Source organism: Takifugu flavidus, chromosome 10, assembly GCF_003711565.1.
Source record: "Takifugu flavidus isolate HTHZ2018 chromosome 10, ASM371156v2, whole genome shotgun sequence".
NCBI classification, from domain to species: domain Eukaryota; kingdom Metazoa; phylum Chordata; class Actinopteri; order Tetraodontiformes; family Tetraodontidae; genus Takifugu; species Takifugu flavidus.
This window is the reverse complement of record NC_079529.1, coordinates 1,363,627-1,379,810: the sequence shown is the minus strand read 5'-3', so window position 1 is coordinate 1,379,810 and position 16,184 is coordinate 1,363,627. Positions and strand designations below refer to the sequence as shown.

The 16,184-nt window shown below is 50.7% G+C and overlaps 1 protein-coding gene across 4 annotated transcripts; it reads right to left on the bottom strand.

Moving 5' to 3' along the window:
* Positions 1-35: 35 nt before the first annotated feature.
* On the bottom strand, positions 36-15,963 carry ttyh1 (tweety family member 1). 4 transcript variants are annotated; one of them, XM_057045964.1, is made up of 16 exons: positions 15,830-15,963; positions 15,178-15,319; positions 12,169-12,327; positions 10,527-10,756; positions 9,033-9,144; positions 7,938-8,275; positions 7,139-7,234; positions 6,947-7,019; positions 4,783-4,858; positions 4,622-4,677; positions 4,297-4,389; positions 4,070-4,162; positions 3,837-3,976; positions 3,351-3,518; positions 1,579-1,657; positions 36-1,103 (listed from the first exon to the last, which is right to left on the bottom strand). In XM_057045964.1, exons 3-16 carry the CDS (start codon positions 12,301-12,303, stop codon positions 1,020-1,022), a joined length of 1,773 nt encoding a protein of 590 aa, XP_056901944.1. In that variant the 5' UTR covers positions 12,304-12,327; positions 15,178-15,319; positions 15,830-15,963; the 3' UTR covers positions 36-1,019. The 4 variants fall into 4 exon arrangements, with proteins under 4 accessions (XP_056901944.1, XP_056901943.1, XP_056901946.1 ...); XM_057045963.1 differs by lacking the exon at positions 15,830-15,963 and having other exon boundaries at positions 15,178-15,730; XM_057045966.1 differs by lacking the exon at positions 15,830-15,963 and having other exon boundaries at positions 3,458-3,518; positions 15,178-15,720.
* Between the last annotated feature and the right edge of the window lie 221 nt (positions 15,964-16,184).

Below are 16,184 nucleotides of genomic sequence, written 5' to 3'. Positions count from 1 at the left end.
GGTCTCATTTCCTGCACACCACAAGGACCACATGATGGTTATTGAAGTTATTTTTATTTATATTAGACTCTTGAGTGTAAAAGGATGCCATTCAAAAGGAGCATTGATAAACATACAAACTCATTTCAGGGGTTAACAAGGTCAAGGAGGGGGGGGGATTCAATGAAATCTCCAACAAACCATATTGTATTTACATAAAACATCTCAGATCTCAGTAACCCAGTAGTAGATGTTTTTTATTGCTAGTTACAGTACAGCTACCGCAGCACCAGTAGCAAGAATCATATTGCTATGCACCTGCTGTCGTTGGGATTTGTAGTTCTTGAGGGGCGGCTGTTGTCTCCTTCAACACGGGTCTCTGTAGCCCTCAAGTGGTTTTTTTTCCTTGTTTTTTTTTTTTTATTCTTAAGAGCAAAAGGTTGATGATTATTCAGATATTACAGACAGTGAGATATACAGAATACTGTAAGGTAATACAAGGAAAGTACAGAATTGCCACCTATAAAAAGTAACTTAAAAAAAAAATACCAAGTGAGGGAACTGCATAAACATTCACAGAAAAAAAGTGTCATGTTGCTACGTGCCAGTGTTTTTTTTTTTCCTCCTACAACAATATTTAGTATAAAACCAAAAATAAATTAGTACCGATACATTTAAGAATATAAAACTACAATGTAGTGATGTCAATACCATTCCAACTTCCTCACCACTGTTTCACAGTTACACAGAGCTCAGAGTGACGAGGGGAGAGAATAGCGACCAAGCAGAGTTGGTTCGTATGATTGCACAACCATCCTACCAGTAAATTCACTGTCATTCAGACCAACAGTCTGTTTAAAACTCTTTTTAAGTGCTTCTTGGGATAAAAGTCCAGTGGTACCGACGTTACGCACTTTCACTTCACACCTACGGTAGCATTCTTTATATTTAGATTAGTTTCTTTTGCAATTCAGTAAAGTGTCCTTTCATAAGAAAATTAAACTTCTTTTTTTTCTTCTCTATACATTTGCTAACAAAAATCAACGTGAATACAGGTTCCGCGAATGGGCAGGATTGGGGTGTGATTGACTTCCCCCGTAACCCGTCAGCATGCTGGGAGAGTACTGCAGAAGAAGAGGAAGAAGAGGAGGAGGAGGAAGAAGAGGAGGAGGTGTCACTCGCACACGTCAGCACATCATGATCAACACAGGGCAGGAAAAGTCCTGACCTCCACGTTCTTATGAGGGAATAAAATGTTATATCCTATTATTACAGGAAGAGCAAACAGTTTTTTTCCGTTTATTTTATGGTTTCTCTCTGTTATCGATGTAAAGTCCCTCACATTTTCATCGCCACAATAAGTGATACAGCAGCAAACCCCCCTGAACCGACTGGAAAATGGCAACAAAAAAGGAATTTGGTGGATAACGGGTGACAATGTGGATGCTTTATATAGTTCGGAGATGTGAAAAGAACAAAAGTCCGGCTCAAAGAGTGTTTGTCAGCCTGCCAATCGGTTTAAAGCCGGCGTGTGCGTGAAACCGTGGTGGTAAAATGGCAAACGGATCGTGATGGTGTCACAAGTACAGAGGAACTCACAGAGGGGGGTGGGGACTGCCTGTCAGTCAAAGGGAGGCTCTCATAGCCAGGGTTGCCATTGGAGGAAACGTTTGGAGTCCTGTATAAAGACAGAGAGAGACAAGGACAGAAGAGAGAGGGAGAGGAGGAGAAATGGCGGGATGAGGAAAAGAGGGAGAACAGGGATGAGACCACGTCGAGAAAAAGACGGAGGGACGGGAGAGGGTCGCGGGAGACAGGACCCGAGGACAGGCGACAGGGAAGAAGGAGATAAGGCGGTTAGAAATAAAGTGCGGAAACAGGCAGCAACAAAGTCTATTAGTTCTTGTGCGCGGTGAGCAGCAGCAGCAGCTGTAGCAGCTGTAGCAGCAGCAGCTGTAGCAGCAGCAGCTGTAGCAGCAGCAGCTGTAGCTGTAGCAGCAGCAGCTGTAGCAGCAGCTGTAGCAGCCGCAGCTGTAGCAGCTGTAGCAGCAGCAGCTGTAGCAGCTGTAGCAGCCGCAGCTGTAGCTGTAGCAGCAGCAGCAGCCGCAGCTGTAGCAGCCACAGCTGTAGCAACCGCAGCTGTAGCAGCAGCTGTAGCAGCAGCAGCTGTAGCAGCAGCTGTAGCAGCCGCAGCTGTAGCAGCCACAGCTGTAGCAGCCGCAGCAGCAGCTGTAGCAGCAGCAGCCGCAGCAGCAGCTGTAGCTGTAGCAGCCGCAGCTGTAGCTGTAGCAGCAGCTGTAGCAGCTGTAGTGTACAGACCACTCCTGTCTGATGATGCACTGCTGCATTTCTGCAGTCATCTGCGATTACAGAGGCGTCTGAGGCTCAGAACTCCTGGTCCAGCTGTGCTGCTCCTCTCAGAGTCAATCTGCACTCCAAACTCTGGAGCGCTTTAACAGCACTGCTGAGCAGCTTCCATCTCAGAGGAGTGGACTGTAGCTTTAGCGCCCGAGTTTCTGAGCCTCTGGGCTAATGATTCCTGATTAGGCTTCCCAGAGCACTAGCTTAGCTTAGCGAGAAGCACCAGCGAAGAAGGAACTGAAAGAAGAAGCAGGGGTGTGAAGTGTAAAGTGGGGGCGGGCAGGTCCGGAGCGAATCAAAAGAAAAGGTTGACCACAACGTGGAGAGAGATGAGAGTGATGCGGCAGGGTGTTTGGGTGGGTGGGTGGGGTTACCTAGCGTGAACCTGAGCCTCACACCGGCGGAGTTTTTACGAGCGCAGCCTCGTCAATGGCAGCCTCCTCCCAACACAGCAGTAGTCTACTGCTGTTTAGGAGACAGGACGCCATTTGAGACACGGTCTGCGAAGTGAACCGAGCGGCCTACATCGTCTGCCCTGAAAACACTCGACAGACGAAGAGACAGACACACAGACAGACCGACAGACAGACAGACCTCTGGAGTTGTGTCTGTTTCTCTGCCTACGCTGTAGTCCATATTGACCTGTCTGTGTGTCTGTCTGCAGTGCATGTGCTTAAGCTGCATGTCTAAAGAGAAACGTGTGTGTGTTTAGGGGGGGACCTGGCTGACTGTTCTACACTCTCTGCTCTGTATGTTGTTCGTGAACATATTTTGTGGTGATTTGTTTGTGTGTTTGCATAAAAAAATGTCAGTCTCTATGTGTTGTTCACTAGACTCTCCGCTAGGGGGCGCCATTCTACATGTGGCCCACGGATACACACCTGCAAACAAATCTCACAATGACAAAACTTTGATGGGTGCAACCTCCTCCGCCCCATCTACTGACATCTTGAGGGGGGTTCTGTCTGTCTGTCTGTCTGTCTTTGTGTCTGTGTGTCTGTGTTACTCACGGGAGGGGCGGCGCGCTAGAAAAGGGGGGTGTCCACCCGGCCCCCGGATAATTATAGAAGGGGGCCATGGCCCCACGCTGAGACCCCGAGGACGTCTGTCTACGTGCCTGATGGGAGGTGAAGGGGTCCTCACTCTCGCTGTCGGAGTCTTCGTACTCCTCTGACTCACTTCGGCGACCATGAAATAAAGAGAGAGAGGGAGCGTGAGCAGTGAAATGGCGTACAGGACTGGTGCACACGTCTGCACTGGAGGCACAAATCTTTTACCGCAGCTATCAAACACCTGGGCAGAGGTCAGCTGACTCAAGCATTGGCCAACATTTCAAACGTGACATGGAGAAAGCGGATGATTGGCACCGGCTTTGCTATGACTGAAGGAGCAGCCTGTAGCGAAGGATGGATTTGTTTGGTTCGTTCCCGTTTCATCCGCGGTTCATCACTCCTTTCTGTTTATTAAATCTGCCCCCCCCCCCCACTTTGTCTCACCTGGGGAAGCTCCTCCAGGCTCCCGGCAGAGAGCAGAGGAGGGCGGTGAAGGCCAGCGCAGAGAGGAACGAGTAGAGGGAGAGGTAGAGCAAGCCTTCCATCCCATCATAGCACAGGCCTTTGAGGGAGTCAATATAGTCCTGCAGAAATTTCAAAAGACGCGCGGAGACTAAACAATGAGAAGCGGTCCGCTAGCGTTTGTTGCCTCTGCTCGATAACAGCCTTCTCCTTACCTTGTTCAGACCTCTGCAGTTCAGGAGAGCCACCAACTGGTGGAAGTTTCCCTCTGTGGAGTTGAGAATCTGCTGAACCTCCCTGAGTGATTTCTGTGTCGGAACCAGGGTGAAAATGTGCACCAGGTTTGAGTAACACCAATAAAAGACGCCGTAAAATCCGGCCGGGTTCTTTTTTTATTTTCTGTTGTGGTTTCTTTTAAAGCGGTGCCGTAAAATAAACACACCTCTGCTTTGGGGAACTGTGTGAGCGCGTTTCTGTCCAGGCTGGAGAGGTGTGTGTGGATGTTGGACAGGGCCCTCTGCGACTGGGTCAGCAGCTGAAACAACACACTTGGTTACACGTTAGCATGCAGCTACAGCCTCAGCATACTGGAAATTTAGCCTTTTTTTAATATATGACAGGACGGGCAGCAGCATCTGGGCATCCCATTGTGATGCCGTTAGTCCTTAACCGGCCTTGAACGGGCGTGACGCAAAATCATTGCGTGTCAGGAAGTCTGCAGAACCGCTTCCGCCGTAAAAGGTGACGCGGGCCGGCGATCACGTTACCTGCTGGAACGGGCTGTTCATGCGTCTGCTGCAGGTCAGGTAATAATCCAACACATCTGAAAAGGCCAAGAGAAGGAGATCGTGAGGTCAGGGGACACGTGAAAGGCTGTGAACATCACGTCTGACCGACGGGGACAGACGGGGACGGACCAGTGCCGTACCTGAGCTGGTCCCCATGTTGAACTGGGTCGTGTTGAGGATGAACGTGTTCGGGTCGGAGCAGAAGTCGCTGAGGGCCTGGTCATGTGACGGCGTGACGAGCGGCGGCACCAAAGGGACAGACGAGGCAGCTGTTAGCAGACGTGCTGACCGACTGACACACTTATCCGTCCTGGTATCAGCCCGAGTATCGATCTGAACACTTTCCATGATGCCCTGGATAAAGCTGACGTCTTGGTTTGTTTTCCATTACCTCACCGCCCACGCCCACCCCACCCTCCAGCCCTTATCTCCCCACAGAGCCTAATGGACGACGGTGGTCACTCCAGCACTCAGCTCGGGAGCGTTCCACCAGAAGAGGGAGTGGGATCCACACGGAGAGCCCGGGCCACTTACGGGAAATGCTGTGACCCAAGTCAGAATAAAAGCAAGCAGGCCCACAGCGGCCCCTTTGTTTCCCTGTCAGTGCCCAGGGACAGAGCTGCTCTGTGCAGACCCGCGGGCCTCGGGACGTCTCTCACCAGCTCCGCATGACACCGAGACTCTGAAAGTAGCCAACGGGGCAGATAAACAACCTCCCTTTGCCATTTACACACTGCTCCCATGGCTCCCAGGGAAAGAGCCCCAATATTTACACAGCAAAATGGAGAGAACGGAGAGCGTTCTGTTCTGTTCTGGGGAGATGACGTTCCCTCTTTCGCACGATACATCAACGGCGTTCAGGCGCCGCAGCTGAACGCTGTCCAGCGGCATGTCGCCGAGTGGTACACTCACGCTGCAGCCCCCTCGCCTCCTCTCTCCTTCTCCCTCCTCTCTCTCTGGAAAGAGAAGAGAGAAGGAGAGAAGGAAAGAGAAGAGAGAGAGGGAAAGAAGGAGAAAGAAGAGAGAAGGAAAGAGAAGAGAGAAGGAAGAGAAGAGAGAAGGAAGAGAAGAGAGAAAGGGAAAGAAGGAGAAAGAAGAGAGAAGGAGAAAGAAGAGAGAGAAGGAGAAAGAAGAGAGAAGGAGAAGAAGGAGAGAAGGAAAGAGAAGAGAGAAGGAAGAGAAGAGAGAAGGAGAAAGAAGAGAGAAGGAGAGAGAAGGAAAGAGAAGAGAGAAGGAAAGAAAAGAGAGAGAGGGAAAGAAGGAGAAAGAAGAGAGAGGAAAGAGGAGAGAGAAGGAAAGAGAAGAGAGAGAGGGAAAGAAGGAGAAAGAAGAGAGAAGGAAAGAGAAGAGAGAAGGAGAAAGAAGAGAGAAGGAGAGAGAAGGAAAGAGAAGAGAGAAGGAGAGAGAAGGAAAGAAAAGAGAGAGAGGGAAAGAAGGAGAAAGAAGAGAGAAGGAGAGAGAAGGAAAGAGAAGAGAGAGAGGGAAAGAAGGAGAAAGAAGAGAGAAGGAAGAGAAGAGAGAAGGAAGAGAAGAGAGAAGGAGAAAGAAGAGAGAAGGAAAGAGAAGAGAGAGAGGGAAAGAAGGAGAAGAAGGAGAGAAGGAAGAGAAGAGAGAAAGGGAAAGAAGGAGAAAGAAGAGAGAAGGAAAGAGAAGAGAGAGAGGGAAAGAAGGAGAAAGAAGAGAGAAGGAGAGAGAAGGAAAGAGAAGAGAGAAAGGGAAAGAAGGAGAAAGAAGAGAGAAGGAGAGAGAAGGAAAGAGAAGAGAGAAAGGGAAGGAAGGAGCCCTCCTTCTCCCTCCTTCTTTCTCCTCCTCCCTCCTCTCTCTCCTCCTCCTCCTCCCTCCTCTCTCCCTCCTCCTCTCTCTCTACCGCTCTACTGATCTGAAGACGCACCATCCTGCACTTCCTCTCCCCTCCTCCTTCCCTCTGAAAGCACTTCTCCTCATCTTCCCTTACTTCTCAAAGCCAAACGCCCACGCGCTCGCATCGCAAACACGCACTCGGACGCACAAACCCACTTTGTTCGCCAATGCGGACGTGCACATGCGCGCTGAATCTTTAATCTCTGCCCCATTTTCCTGCCTTTTTGGGTCTCTGCCACGGTTGCAGCCGTCACTAGGAGGCAGGTCTTTTCACGCTGGAGCACAATGGGCACAGAAACCGCGCACAAACACTCAGAGCTTTAGCGTGCCACGAGGGGCCGGGTCCCTATAGCGCTCTTCCCTCTACTTGAGCCAACAATTGCTGGCCCGGCAGTCGGTTTCACTTGATATTCCGTCCAGTCGTCGCCCACTGGGACTACTCACCACCACAGTGGCCGTCTCCAAACCCAGAGAGCCCCAGCTAAGGAAGAGAGCCAGCCAGGCTAATACAGTCATCCTGCGGACAAACGGCAAAAACCTTTTAGTCAATCCATCCATTGCTTGTTGTACACAGATGTGTGTGTGTGTGTGTGTGTGTGTGTGTGTGTGTGTGTGTGTGTGTGTGTGGAAACTCACAGGATGAGCAGCCAGCGGGCTTGCTTGGCCAACCCCAGCAGGATGAACAGGCACACTATGAGGTCAAGCAGCAGCAACAAAACATATGAGAGCCACCTGTAAAAGAGGAAAACACACCAGGGACTTACTGAGGTTACTAACCGTCAGGAATGTTCAGGAATGTTCAGGAATGTTCCCATAAAACTCTCCGTCCATTTTTCTTGCTTAGTGTTTTTCCACCGTGACGTCTGATAAGAAATCACTGTGCAGATTTGGACACGACGGCTTCGCTTTAAAAAACTGCACGTTAAAAGCAAGAGACCCCATAAAAGGAAGCTCGTGTTGCTAAGCTGTGCGCGCCGCCACGGTCAATATTGATAACGGATGCAGCGGAGCTTCGTCCCCACAGCTGTCAGGTTTTCCCCTACGGCGCTTTGAAAAACCGCCACGACTGCCGCGGCCACGGCGGTGGCCCGGAGCCCCGACAGCTGGGGCGAAGGACGAGAAGCTAAACGTCGCGTCACAATACGTTTGGATCGGGAAACTCAAGAGGTTCTCGTTACTAAAAAAAGGTCTCAGGGTTCAACTCGTAAACAGCCGCCCTTCTTTCCCAGAAAGTAGAACAAACCTCCCGCCGCCATTGTTTACCACAGCGCTCACATTCCAGCAAACATAACATCTGGATTCGCTGGTGGAACGCAGATGATGGCCGTTGAAACACACCAACAAGCCCAACAACTGAAGTCAGGGCAGCACTGAAGACTAATCCTGTATCTCTCTTCGCAGTATTAATGCTCATTATGGTCTGTTCCAGCCTGACCTGTAGTCCTCGTTGACCATCAGCGTGTTGGCTGCCCATCCAGGTGAGAAGGGTCGGGGTATCAAGCTGCTGCTGGGCGCCACTGTAGGAGCTACGGATGGAGGAACCGGGGTCAGAGGTATGATGGAGGCGCCGCTGATGTTGCTGTCGTTCCCCAGACCCGCCTCGAAACTGGACCGAACCAAGGAGATGGACGAGAGGAGGTTGACGACGTTCTCCGATAACCTCCGGCAGTTCCGCGTCGACACCAGGAAGGGCTTGCTGCCGGAGAACAGCTCCTCCATCGAGGTCAGAGGGCCAGAGACGGACAGCTGGAGCCCGGCAACCGTGTCGGAAATCTGGGCAGGCAGGAAACGAGGATGTGATGGAGATTAAGTGTGACGGAAACCTCAAATTCGGGAGTGGGTGAGGATCATAAATCTGCGATGACTGCAGATGGAAAGAATCACGTTCAGGTCCTTCTCCAGGTCAAACCAGTCTTCTACCAAATACAAAGACTATTAAGTATTTGCTAAGTTTTCTTCTTAAATAGACATTTTAGCGTCTTAAAGAGGCGAGTTCGCACTTTTGTTCCGCAGGTGTCGGAACGCTGGAGTGAGCGTGAACAGTTATGATGAAAATCACAGTGGATAATATTTATTTGGTCATTTTCAAGAGTCACGGTTTCAAGAAAAAGTAGATTCAAATGGATAATTTGTGCAGCATATTAGACAGATGAAAGGAAAAGGGACAATTTTAGGGGATTTCAGGAGAGAGAACCAGAGAACTGGTGGCAAAAATCTTCCATTTATTGTCTTTCTGTCTGTGTTTGCCAGTCAGCATGAGATCGGCAGCTTTCGTGATGCCGACTGATGATGCCTGAAACGGAGCCACGGCAAAACCCGACTTCTCGCTGGCGCCCGGTTCACTGGCGTGGCTGCAGACGATGGTTCAGTCTGACACACAGACCACTGTCTCACCGCAGCAAAATCAATGAGACCGAGTTTGATTTTCTCCCTTCCTGTCCTGCATGAAGGCATGAATTCACACACACACACAGGCACACACACACACACACACACAGAGCAACAAGCTGGGCAGGGGAGCATAACTCACCAGCAGATCGATGGAAGCTAGCGTATAATTGGCTGTGAGAAGAGACGAGGTCAACTGATACATCCCATCATTAGCCTCGCTGTTGCCATAGAAACCAATGCCAATGGCAACACTGCAGAGAGGGGGAGAAAGCAATCATGAAATCACTGTGGGAGGAGACATAGCCTGTGTGTGTGCCTGTGTGTGTGTGTGTGTGTGGTGTGTGTGTGTGTGTGTGTGTGTATGTGTGTGTGAGAGAGAGAGAGACTAGGGACCATATCAGTAATGTTTAATTCAGTGTGTATGTACATTTTAAATGAAAGTGACACATGGAGATAGAGCTGGAGAGGATGGGATGCGAGTGCTCCGGGTGAGCCAACCAGAAGTGAAACACTGGGGGGAGGAATAAACAGATGAGTCGGTGGTGGGGGGGGTGACTCTTGGCACCGAGCAGTTAAGCTTCAGGAAGGAAAATGTTAAAACACGCCGTCTTGTTTACACATCTTTGGGTTATTCAAATATTCAGATTAAGGCTCAAGCCAGATGTTCGTCAAATCCCCTCGAACCCGAGAGAATGGTATGACCCAATCTCCCACAAAGTATGTGACCCAGATTAGAAAGCAGGGGGAAAGGGAAGAATGTGTGTGCATACGTGTCTGCGCGGTTTTCATCTCAAGCTACCAAATGTGAAAATTGTCAAACACGGCTGCACGTTCTGCGACCGAGGACGGCCATCTGGAGGAAACGGTCACGTGAAATGTTTTCAAGACGTAGCCGGCAGCAGATTTTCTTTCCTTTGAGTCTGTGCGAAGAAAGCGTCAGCAAAGATGACATGAGATTAAAAAAACAGAACAACCTTAAGATTAGTGAGACGTGACCAGCGCCTACAAAAGTAGGACCACCAGTGTTTCATGTCAACTCGCCATTTCAGGAGCGAAAACTTTAAAATATAACCGTTAGCGACAAGCTAAACGTTAGCGTGCTGGAGACGCATCAAATATTAGAGAAGATGTAGCGGCTCAATGGGTGCATGGTCACCAGATCTGAGGGGAGCACTGGTGGGTAGATGGACCAAAGGTGGGCGAGCGGAGCCCTCTCTCTCTCTCACACACACACACACACACACACACACACTGCTGTCATCAGTCAGTACAGCAGCATAACATGACCGTCAGCTGCCAAACTGTCGTCCTCTCAGGTGACATTCGCAAATGTGTGAGAGAATAAACAGCACATGACGGTGGAGAGAATGACAACATGTGATTCACAGCTTTGTTGTTGTTCCATTAAAAACAAAGAGAAACAGGGGCGTTGAGGAACTTAATGTCTACTTCTTTATTCTGCGATCATGCTGCTGTCTGCCGTCGCCGTGGCAACTTCAGAACAGAAACGTCCCTTCCGCCATCCCCACGTGGAAAATAATCAGATTCTAGATCCTTTTTCATTCAAAATGTCGATGGCTGAGAGAAGACGTGTGTTTCCGTGAAATGTTGTGAAATTCTGTGCCAATCTCACCAGCACAGTGTGACCGCCGCCACCGCCACCCACGTGACGCAGCAGATGCCCCGCCCCTTCTTCCCGCTGTAACCGTGACCCGTGCTGCCGTCTTCGTCCTCCTCCTCCTCCTCCGAGCCCTCGCTCCGGTCGCCACGGTGACAGCAGCAGTAGTATATGAGGAAGGAGAGAACCACCAGGAGGGAGATGACCAGGGCGATGGCTGACACGCTGGACAAGACCAGCAAAGTCTGAAAGAGTCAAAAAAATGGCGTTTTACCACCAAGAAAAGCCATTTCAGAGGGTTGAATAGCAACTAACGCCAATTGGCTGCCCAGTTTGTCACAATGTCCCCCCACAGCAGCAGCAGAACCGACAAAAACCCGGACAATTTGGATGAATCCGTTGTAATTATTAATGCCTCTCCAGGCTTTTAACGCTCAGCGCTGAGCTGTAAATGCGGCGCAGTGATTAATACGCGCTGAGCCATGTCAGACTTTGATCGAGCGCCGTGTCAGAAAGTCAACATTACTGAAATGCATTTTCCCTCCAACACATATCTCCAGCATTATCCTTCATCCCTCGGCCCGTCTGTCACTCCCATTTGCTACCTTCTCCGTCTCTTTCCTCCCGTTCGTTCCTTCAAGCCCCTCCCCATTTCCCCGCGCTCTCACCCTCTCCCCAACCCACGTCCCCCCCCCCTCCCCGTCTATCCACACCACTGCATCTCTATTAATAATCTGTGACCTACTTAAATACATTCTTTGCCACTCTCTCTCTCTCACTCCCACTCTCCTCTCCCTCGCTCGCTCGCTCGCTCTCTGCCCGCTCTTCTGTTCACCAACCTCCTCGCATTACTCATTTTCTCTCCCTCTCTCTCCCGCTCCGTTTCTCTCGGTGCACTTTGAGTCGCTTTTGTCTTTCGGTTCTGCGGGATAAATCGTGCCGACTCCTCCCCACCCCCCCCCACCCTCAGCCCCCCCCCCCTTTTGTACCGCAGAGAAGTCGCAAACATGCACAGCGAGCCGGAGCACTTTGAGGATGAGACCTCTGCACGTTGGAGGGGAGGCGGCACCGTTCCGGAAGCAGCTGTGCAAACCTGCCCGAGGATCGGCACCATGTTGAATCCATGACACGCTCACACGCAACCGAACTGTCTAAAATGTCTCCGCCTATCATGTGCGGTAACCTCCGGGGGAACGTGGAGCGCACTGGGTCAATACTGACATCGTACAGGGGTCTGACAGGCAGCAACCTGGACTGAGGATCCATTAAAATTTGACTGGTCATATTTGAGCCACTCGTAGTTTTGGGTTGGGCCTTCGATTCCTGACAACTTGTAAAACTGACATTTACTGGGATGTATACGTGATATGACAGCATGGGTTCTCTAACTGTTATATATGGAAATTAGAACAAAATGCTGGTTTTAGATGAAACCGAGACCTGGACCGGCTGGGATGGGGGGGGTTTCTCTCGTAAATGCTGTTTGCTGTCGGTGCTACAGGAGAAATTTACTGTGCGGAGCAAATCTCCTGTCAACCAGTTGTTCCAGCCCCAACCGCCGCAGCGTTTATGAGAACAGTGGTGGACCAACGCTGTAATTATCCTCTGACGCGAGCCAACAGGTCGGTGGGGTCAGGTTTCAGTGCTCCAGTCTTACCTGCTGGTACTCCCAGCTGTCGGGGACAAAGGTGTTGTCCTTCATCTGCATGGTGAGGTCCAGCCGGGGGAGGGCGTGACACAGTCTCACCCAGAGCGAAGGGGTATAGCTGGGCACCGTCGCCATGGCAGCCATTTTCTACCAGTCCCCTCCTCCACCCTGCGAGAGGGACAAAAGTGGTGTCATGAACTAACAACAAGGAGGGGAGGAAAGAGGGTAAGAAGGGTTTAAGGACGTCCTGAGAAGACCGAGGCGACGTGTTCTGATCTCTGCTCAGTGAGGGCAGGATGTTGGCGTCACTGAGAAAGTTTACAGAGCACCGGTGCACGTGCATCGCTCGGGAGGATCCGGAGCGCCGTGACCGGACGGAAGCGCGCCGAAACCGATAAGGCCGAAGACCTCCGCTCACGCCGATGGCGTGGATGTGAAATACAGCCGCGAGTGTGACGCGCTCGCTGCCGAAATAGATACTGGATGACAGCGATTCGCCCTCATCGCGGATTAAATGTCCTTGAGTTGGAGCTGGTAGGTTTAAAAACATCTCCAGCTTCCAAAAATACGACGGCCTTGTCTTTCTTGGTTCGCTTTACACTGAGTTTAGGACTGTTTTCCGTTGCCAGGTTTTCATTTTTCCTTCTCGTGACCTCCTAAAGAGACGCATGCATCAGTGTTGTGGATTACAGCGTATAGGGGACATAAGTGGTCCGGTGACCGGAGCGGATCATGAATGATGTATGCACGACTCCGTCATTACACTCTCATCTGTTCAGCATGCAATATCTCCTCCCACAGCAGAACCACGGGGATAAAGTAAAGTACAGGAGGACAAAGGACAAATCCAGTTAGCCAAAACACATCCTTGTTCCCCCGGCAGAGGGGGCGGGTGAGGGGGGGCAAAGGGCGAGACAGGAGCCTGTCAGACTTCTGATAGCAGCTGCCCAGATTAACAGACCGTCAGAGATTTACTGTTCAAGACAGAAGCGCTTTTTCGGACGGGCTGAAGGAACAATCCAGAGCAACAGCAGCGAAGGGAAAACCGTTCAAACGGCGCAGACAGGCGCAATTTATGTCCGGGGCAATTACAATCCAATCCCCTTCAGAAGATCCTCAATTAAATGCCCGTGTTTACTGTTTCACTGCAGCTGTCGTCCCGCCGCCGCAACTGTAAATGGCCACATTTGTCTGCCCCGCTGAAGGAATTTACTACCCCCATTGATTCATCCTCGCAGGGCAGCGCACGGAACTGTGCCACATTCTGCGCTGCCGATGAAGGCTCGGCTTTGGCCGAACCCCACACTCAACAGCAGACCATTTCTCTCTCAGGTTTGGGCCACTTGTGGAGGAGGACCCGTTAATAACGGGCCTGGGGGCCTGACGAGAGAGGCTCTGAGGCCATTACAGAGAGCCCGTTCACCTTTCTGGTCCCATCAGCCCGACTGTCACCCATCGAATCAATGCCAGAACTCCATTTGCCTTATTAAAACTGAGCTGGACACTGCGGGAGCACTAACGGGCTCTTCCCTGGTGTTGTGCATCACTTAATGGCTGGTTTTGGTTTTAGTTTTTTTAATGGGGGGGGGGATTTGTGAGTGGGTTGATGCGATTAGATCGGTTCGGTCATTATCTAAGGTCAATTTATCAGATTTCAGAGGGGATTATTGATCCTGACAGGCGAAACAATCAACTAAATGATTCCAAAAATCAAATGAGGATCATGTGGACTTGTTGAAATCGTATCAAACAGGTGCAAAAATAATAAAACAGTGGCCTTTAATGGAACACAGAAGCATAAAATACGCAGGATTAGAGCGCGCTGAGGCGGGTTATCTGTCCGCCGTGATGACAGGCATCCGGTCGAAGGTCAAAAAGGAATCTCCTGCAAACAGAGTTATTGAGGCAACTTAATGAGGTGCTGCTGTGAGCAGCAGGCGAGGGGGTGTGGGGGTGTTCACAGTCCAGAAGCAGCAGTTACTCAGCAGTTGTCACAGACAGGAACCCTCAAGTTGACGGGATGTCTCCAGCCAGCATGTTATCACGCCTCTCTCCATTCCAACTGAAGCCAGATAAATCTAATAAGTGACGTTTTCTGAGTCCATCTCCGAAGAGTGCATGAGAAAAATAAGAAAAAAAGCCACACAGCGGAGCTGAGGAGAGAGGTGGGACCCGCTCACAGCCAATGGCAGCAGAGAAGAAAGAAAAATGAGGCTTTAATTCTGTGTCGGCTCTGCTCAGAAGCTGAAACTGCACTGACAATGAAATCAGTGGCGTGCATGTCCGAATGTGAAAAAGGGGCATTTTGTGAAGTGGCTAATGAGAGCATCTCTGTCAGCAGGAGTTTGGATCAGCACCGAAGACGAGTCTCGCTCTTCATCTTTTTTTAACAACAGCCCCGCTCAAGATGAAGGGGGTGTAGTCAAACGAGCCGCTGAAATGATGCATATTTCCTCACGAGTTCTGTGGCTCATTACATGTAACAACAGCCTTAATCACCATGATTCACAGACATTCACGGTGCGTCGGCACGGGGACGTCGTTCCCCTGCATGAGGAGGAAACAGAAAAGGAGGAGCACCTTCTCCGTTTCCACTCATCTGCAAAATGAACGCAGGCTTCCGACAAAGGTCCTTCAAAGTGAGCGCCGCTGACCGACGGGGAAGCGAGTGCAGCTCGCAGCCACCGAGTCAGAGTGAATCAGTGCTCCGATGTGTGCAAGAGTCCGGATGATGACAAAACGCTTCCGCGCCAGCGACCACATCAACGCAAGGCATCGAGTCGTCCTGCACATTCCACAAGCTGCGAAGACGCTTGTGTGGAAACCCAGAAATTAAATCCAAGCCTCGTCTGACTCACGTAGCTGCCGTGCAGACGTCTGCGGCCGCGCATTCGTCCATGATGTATGAACGGATAAGCAGAGCTCAACATAGGTAACACACTCATGTACAGTGATGCATTTCACCGACTGGCGACAGCTCTGCCGATTTAACCGCAATAAGAGAGAGGATCATCTTACCCCTTTGCCTCGCTTTGGGAGATTTCTGTCCCCGAATGCGTATTTCTCTCCGCCGGCGTCCGTGAAATATTTACCCGCTCAGAGACGTGTACCGCCGGCCGTCAACGATGCTCCTGGAAAAACATGGTCCTGAAAAAACTGACTTGGAGAGGTGGAAAAGCATGTCAAAAGGAGGGGGAAAAATGAGCCAGTGCGTGCTGGAGCGATTTAAATATTAAACAGCCAATAACTGTAAGGTTGACAGTGGAGAGGTGCTCGTGTTGATGGATGAGAGAAGAGCTCTCAGCGAGAGCGAGCGAGGGAGGCAGAGAGGGAGAGAGAGAGCGCGCGCGCACGGTAGAGAGAGTGATTAAGATTGAGGAGACACCCCCAAGGGACCCTTTATCGTTGCATTGTAGCCCGTCATAGCTTAACGCCCAAACGACTTCACAACACGATGTGGCTCAAAGATAATTAATCTGTTAACGGGGATTAGGGGGAGGGGGGGGGCGTCTAACCCCTCGCTCATTCCATTCCGGAATACAGAAGCGCATTTTTAACATCGACCCCCATCACCAAAACGGCCCCGTGCGCCCCCATGCACCTGACCGCTGCCAGCCCAGAACACCCCAGAACCAGCAGGTTCCAGACGACACAGTTTAAAATCACTCACATGTCGGAACAAACAGCAGAGACGCTCGTTCAAATCAGGCGAAAATAAAAAATTAAACTGAAAACACACAAGTGCAACATCCATGAATAAGGGGAGGGGGGAGATGCAGGGAAGGGCGATATAGAAAAACTGAGGGGGGGGGGAGTGGGTTCCCAGGGAGTGGAGGGAGGGAAAGAGAGAGATGGAGTGAACAATGAATGGGGGCATGCAATGGATTTTTTTTTTTTTCCGGTCAAAGCAGCTTTCAGGGGAGCAGCATCAAAACAAAATCAGTGTCCAGTAAAGCTGGGGGGGGGAACGAGCCCCCGAGTGATGAGGGGGACACGGGCGGAGACGCCGCTGCGGGGGCGCCGTG

What these genes read in the sequence shown, in the direction of transcription:
- ttyh1 (XM_057045964.1), bottom strand. Translation starts at nt 12,303, where the DNA reads ATGGCTGCCATGGCGACGGTGCCCAGCTATACCCCTTCGCTCTGGGTG. An exon ending in ACAGCTGGGAGTACCAGCAG is followed by an intron (nt 10,757 to 12,168) that starts GTAAGACTGGAG and finishes TGACTCTTTCAG; the next exon opens with ACTTTGCTGGTCTTGTCCAG. An exon ending in ACTGCAGAGGTCTGAACAAG is followed by an intron (nt 3,977 to 4,069) that starts GTAAGGAGAAGG and finishes AAATTTCTGCAG; the next exon opens with GACTATATTGACTCCCTCAA.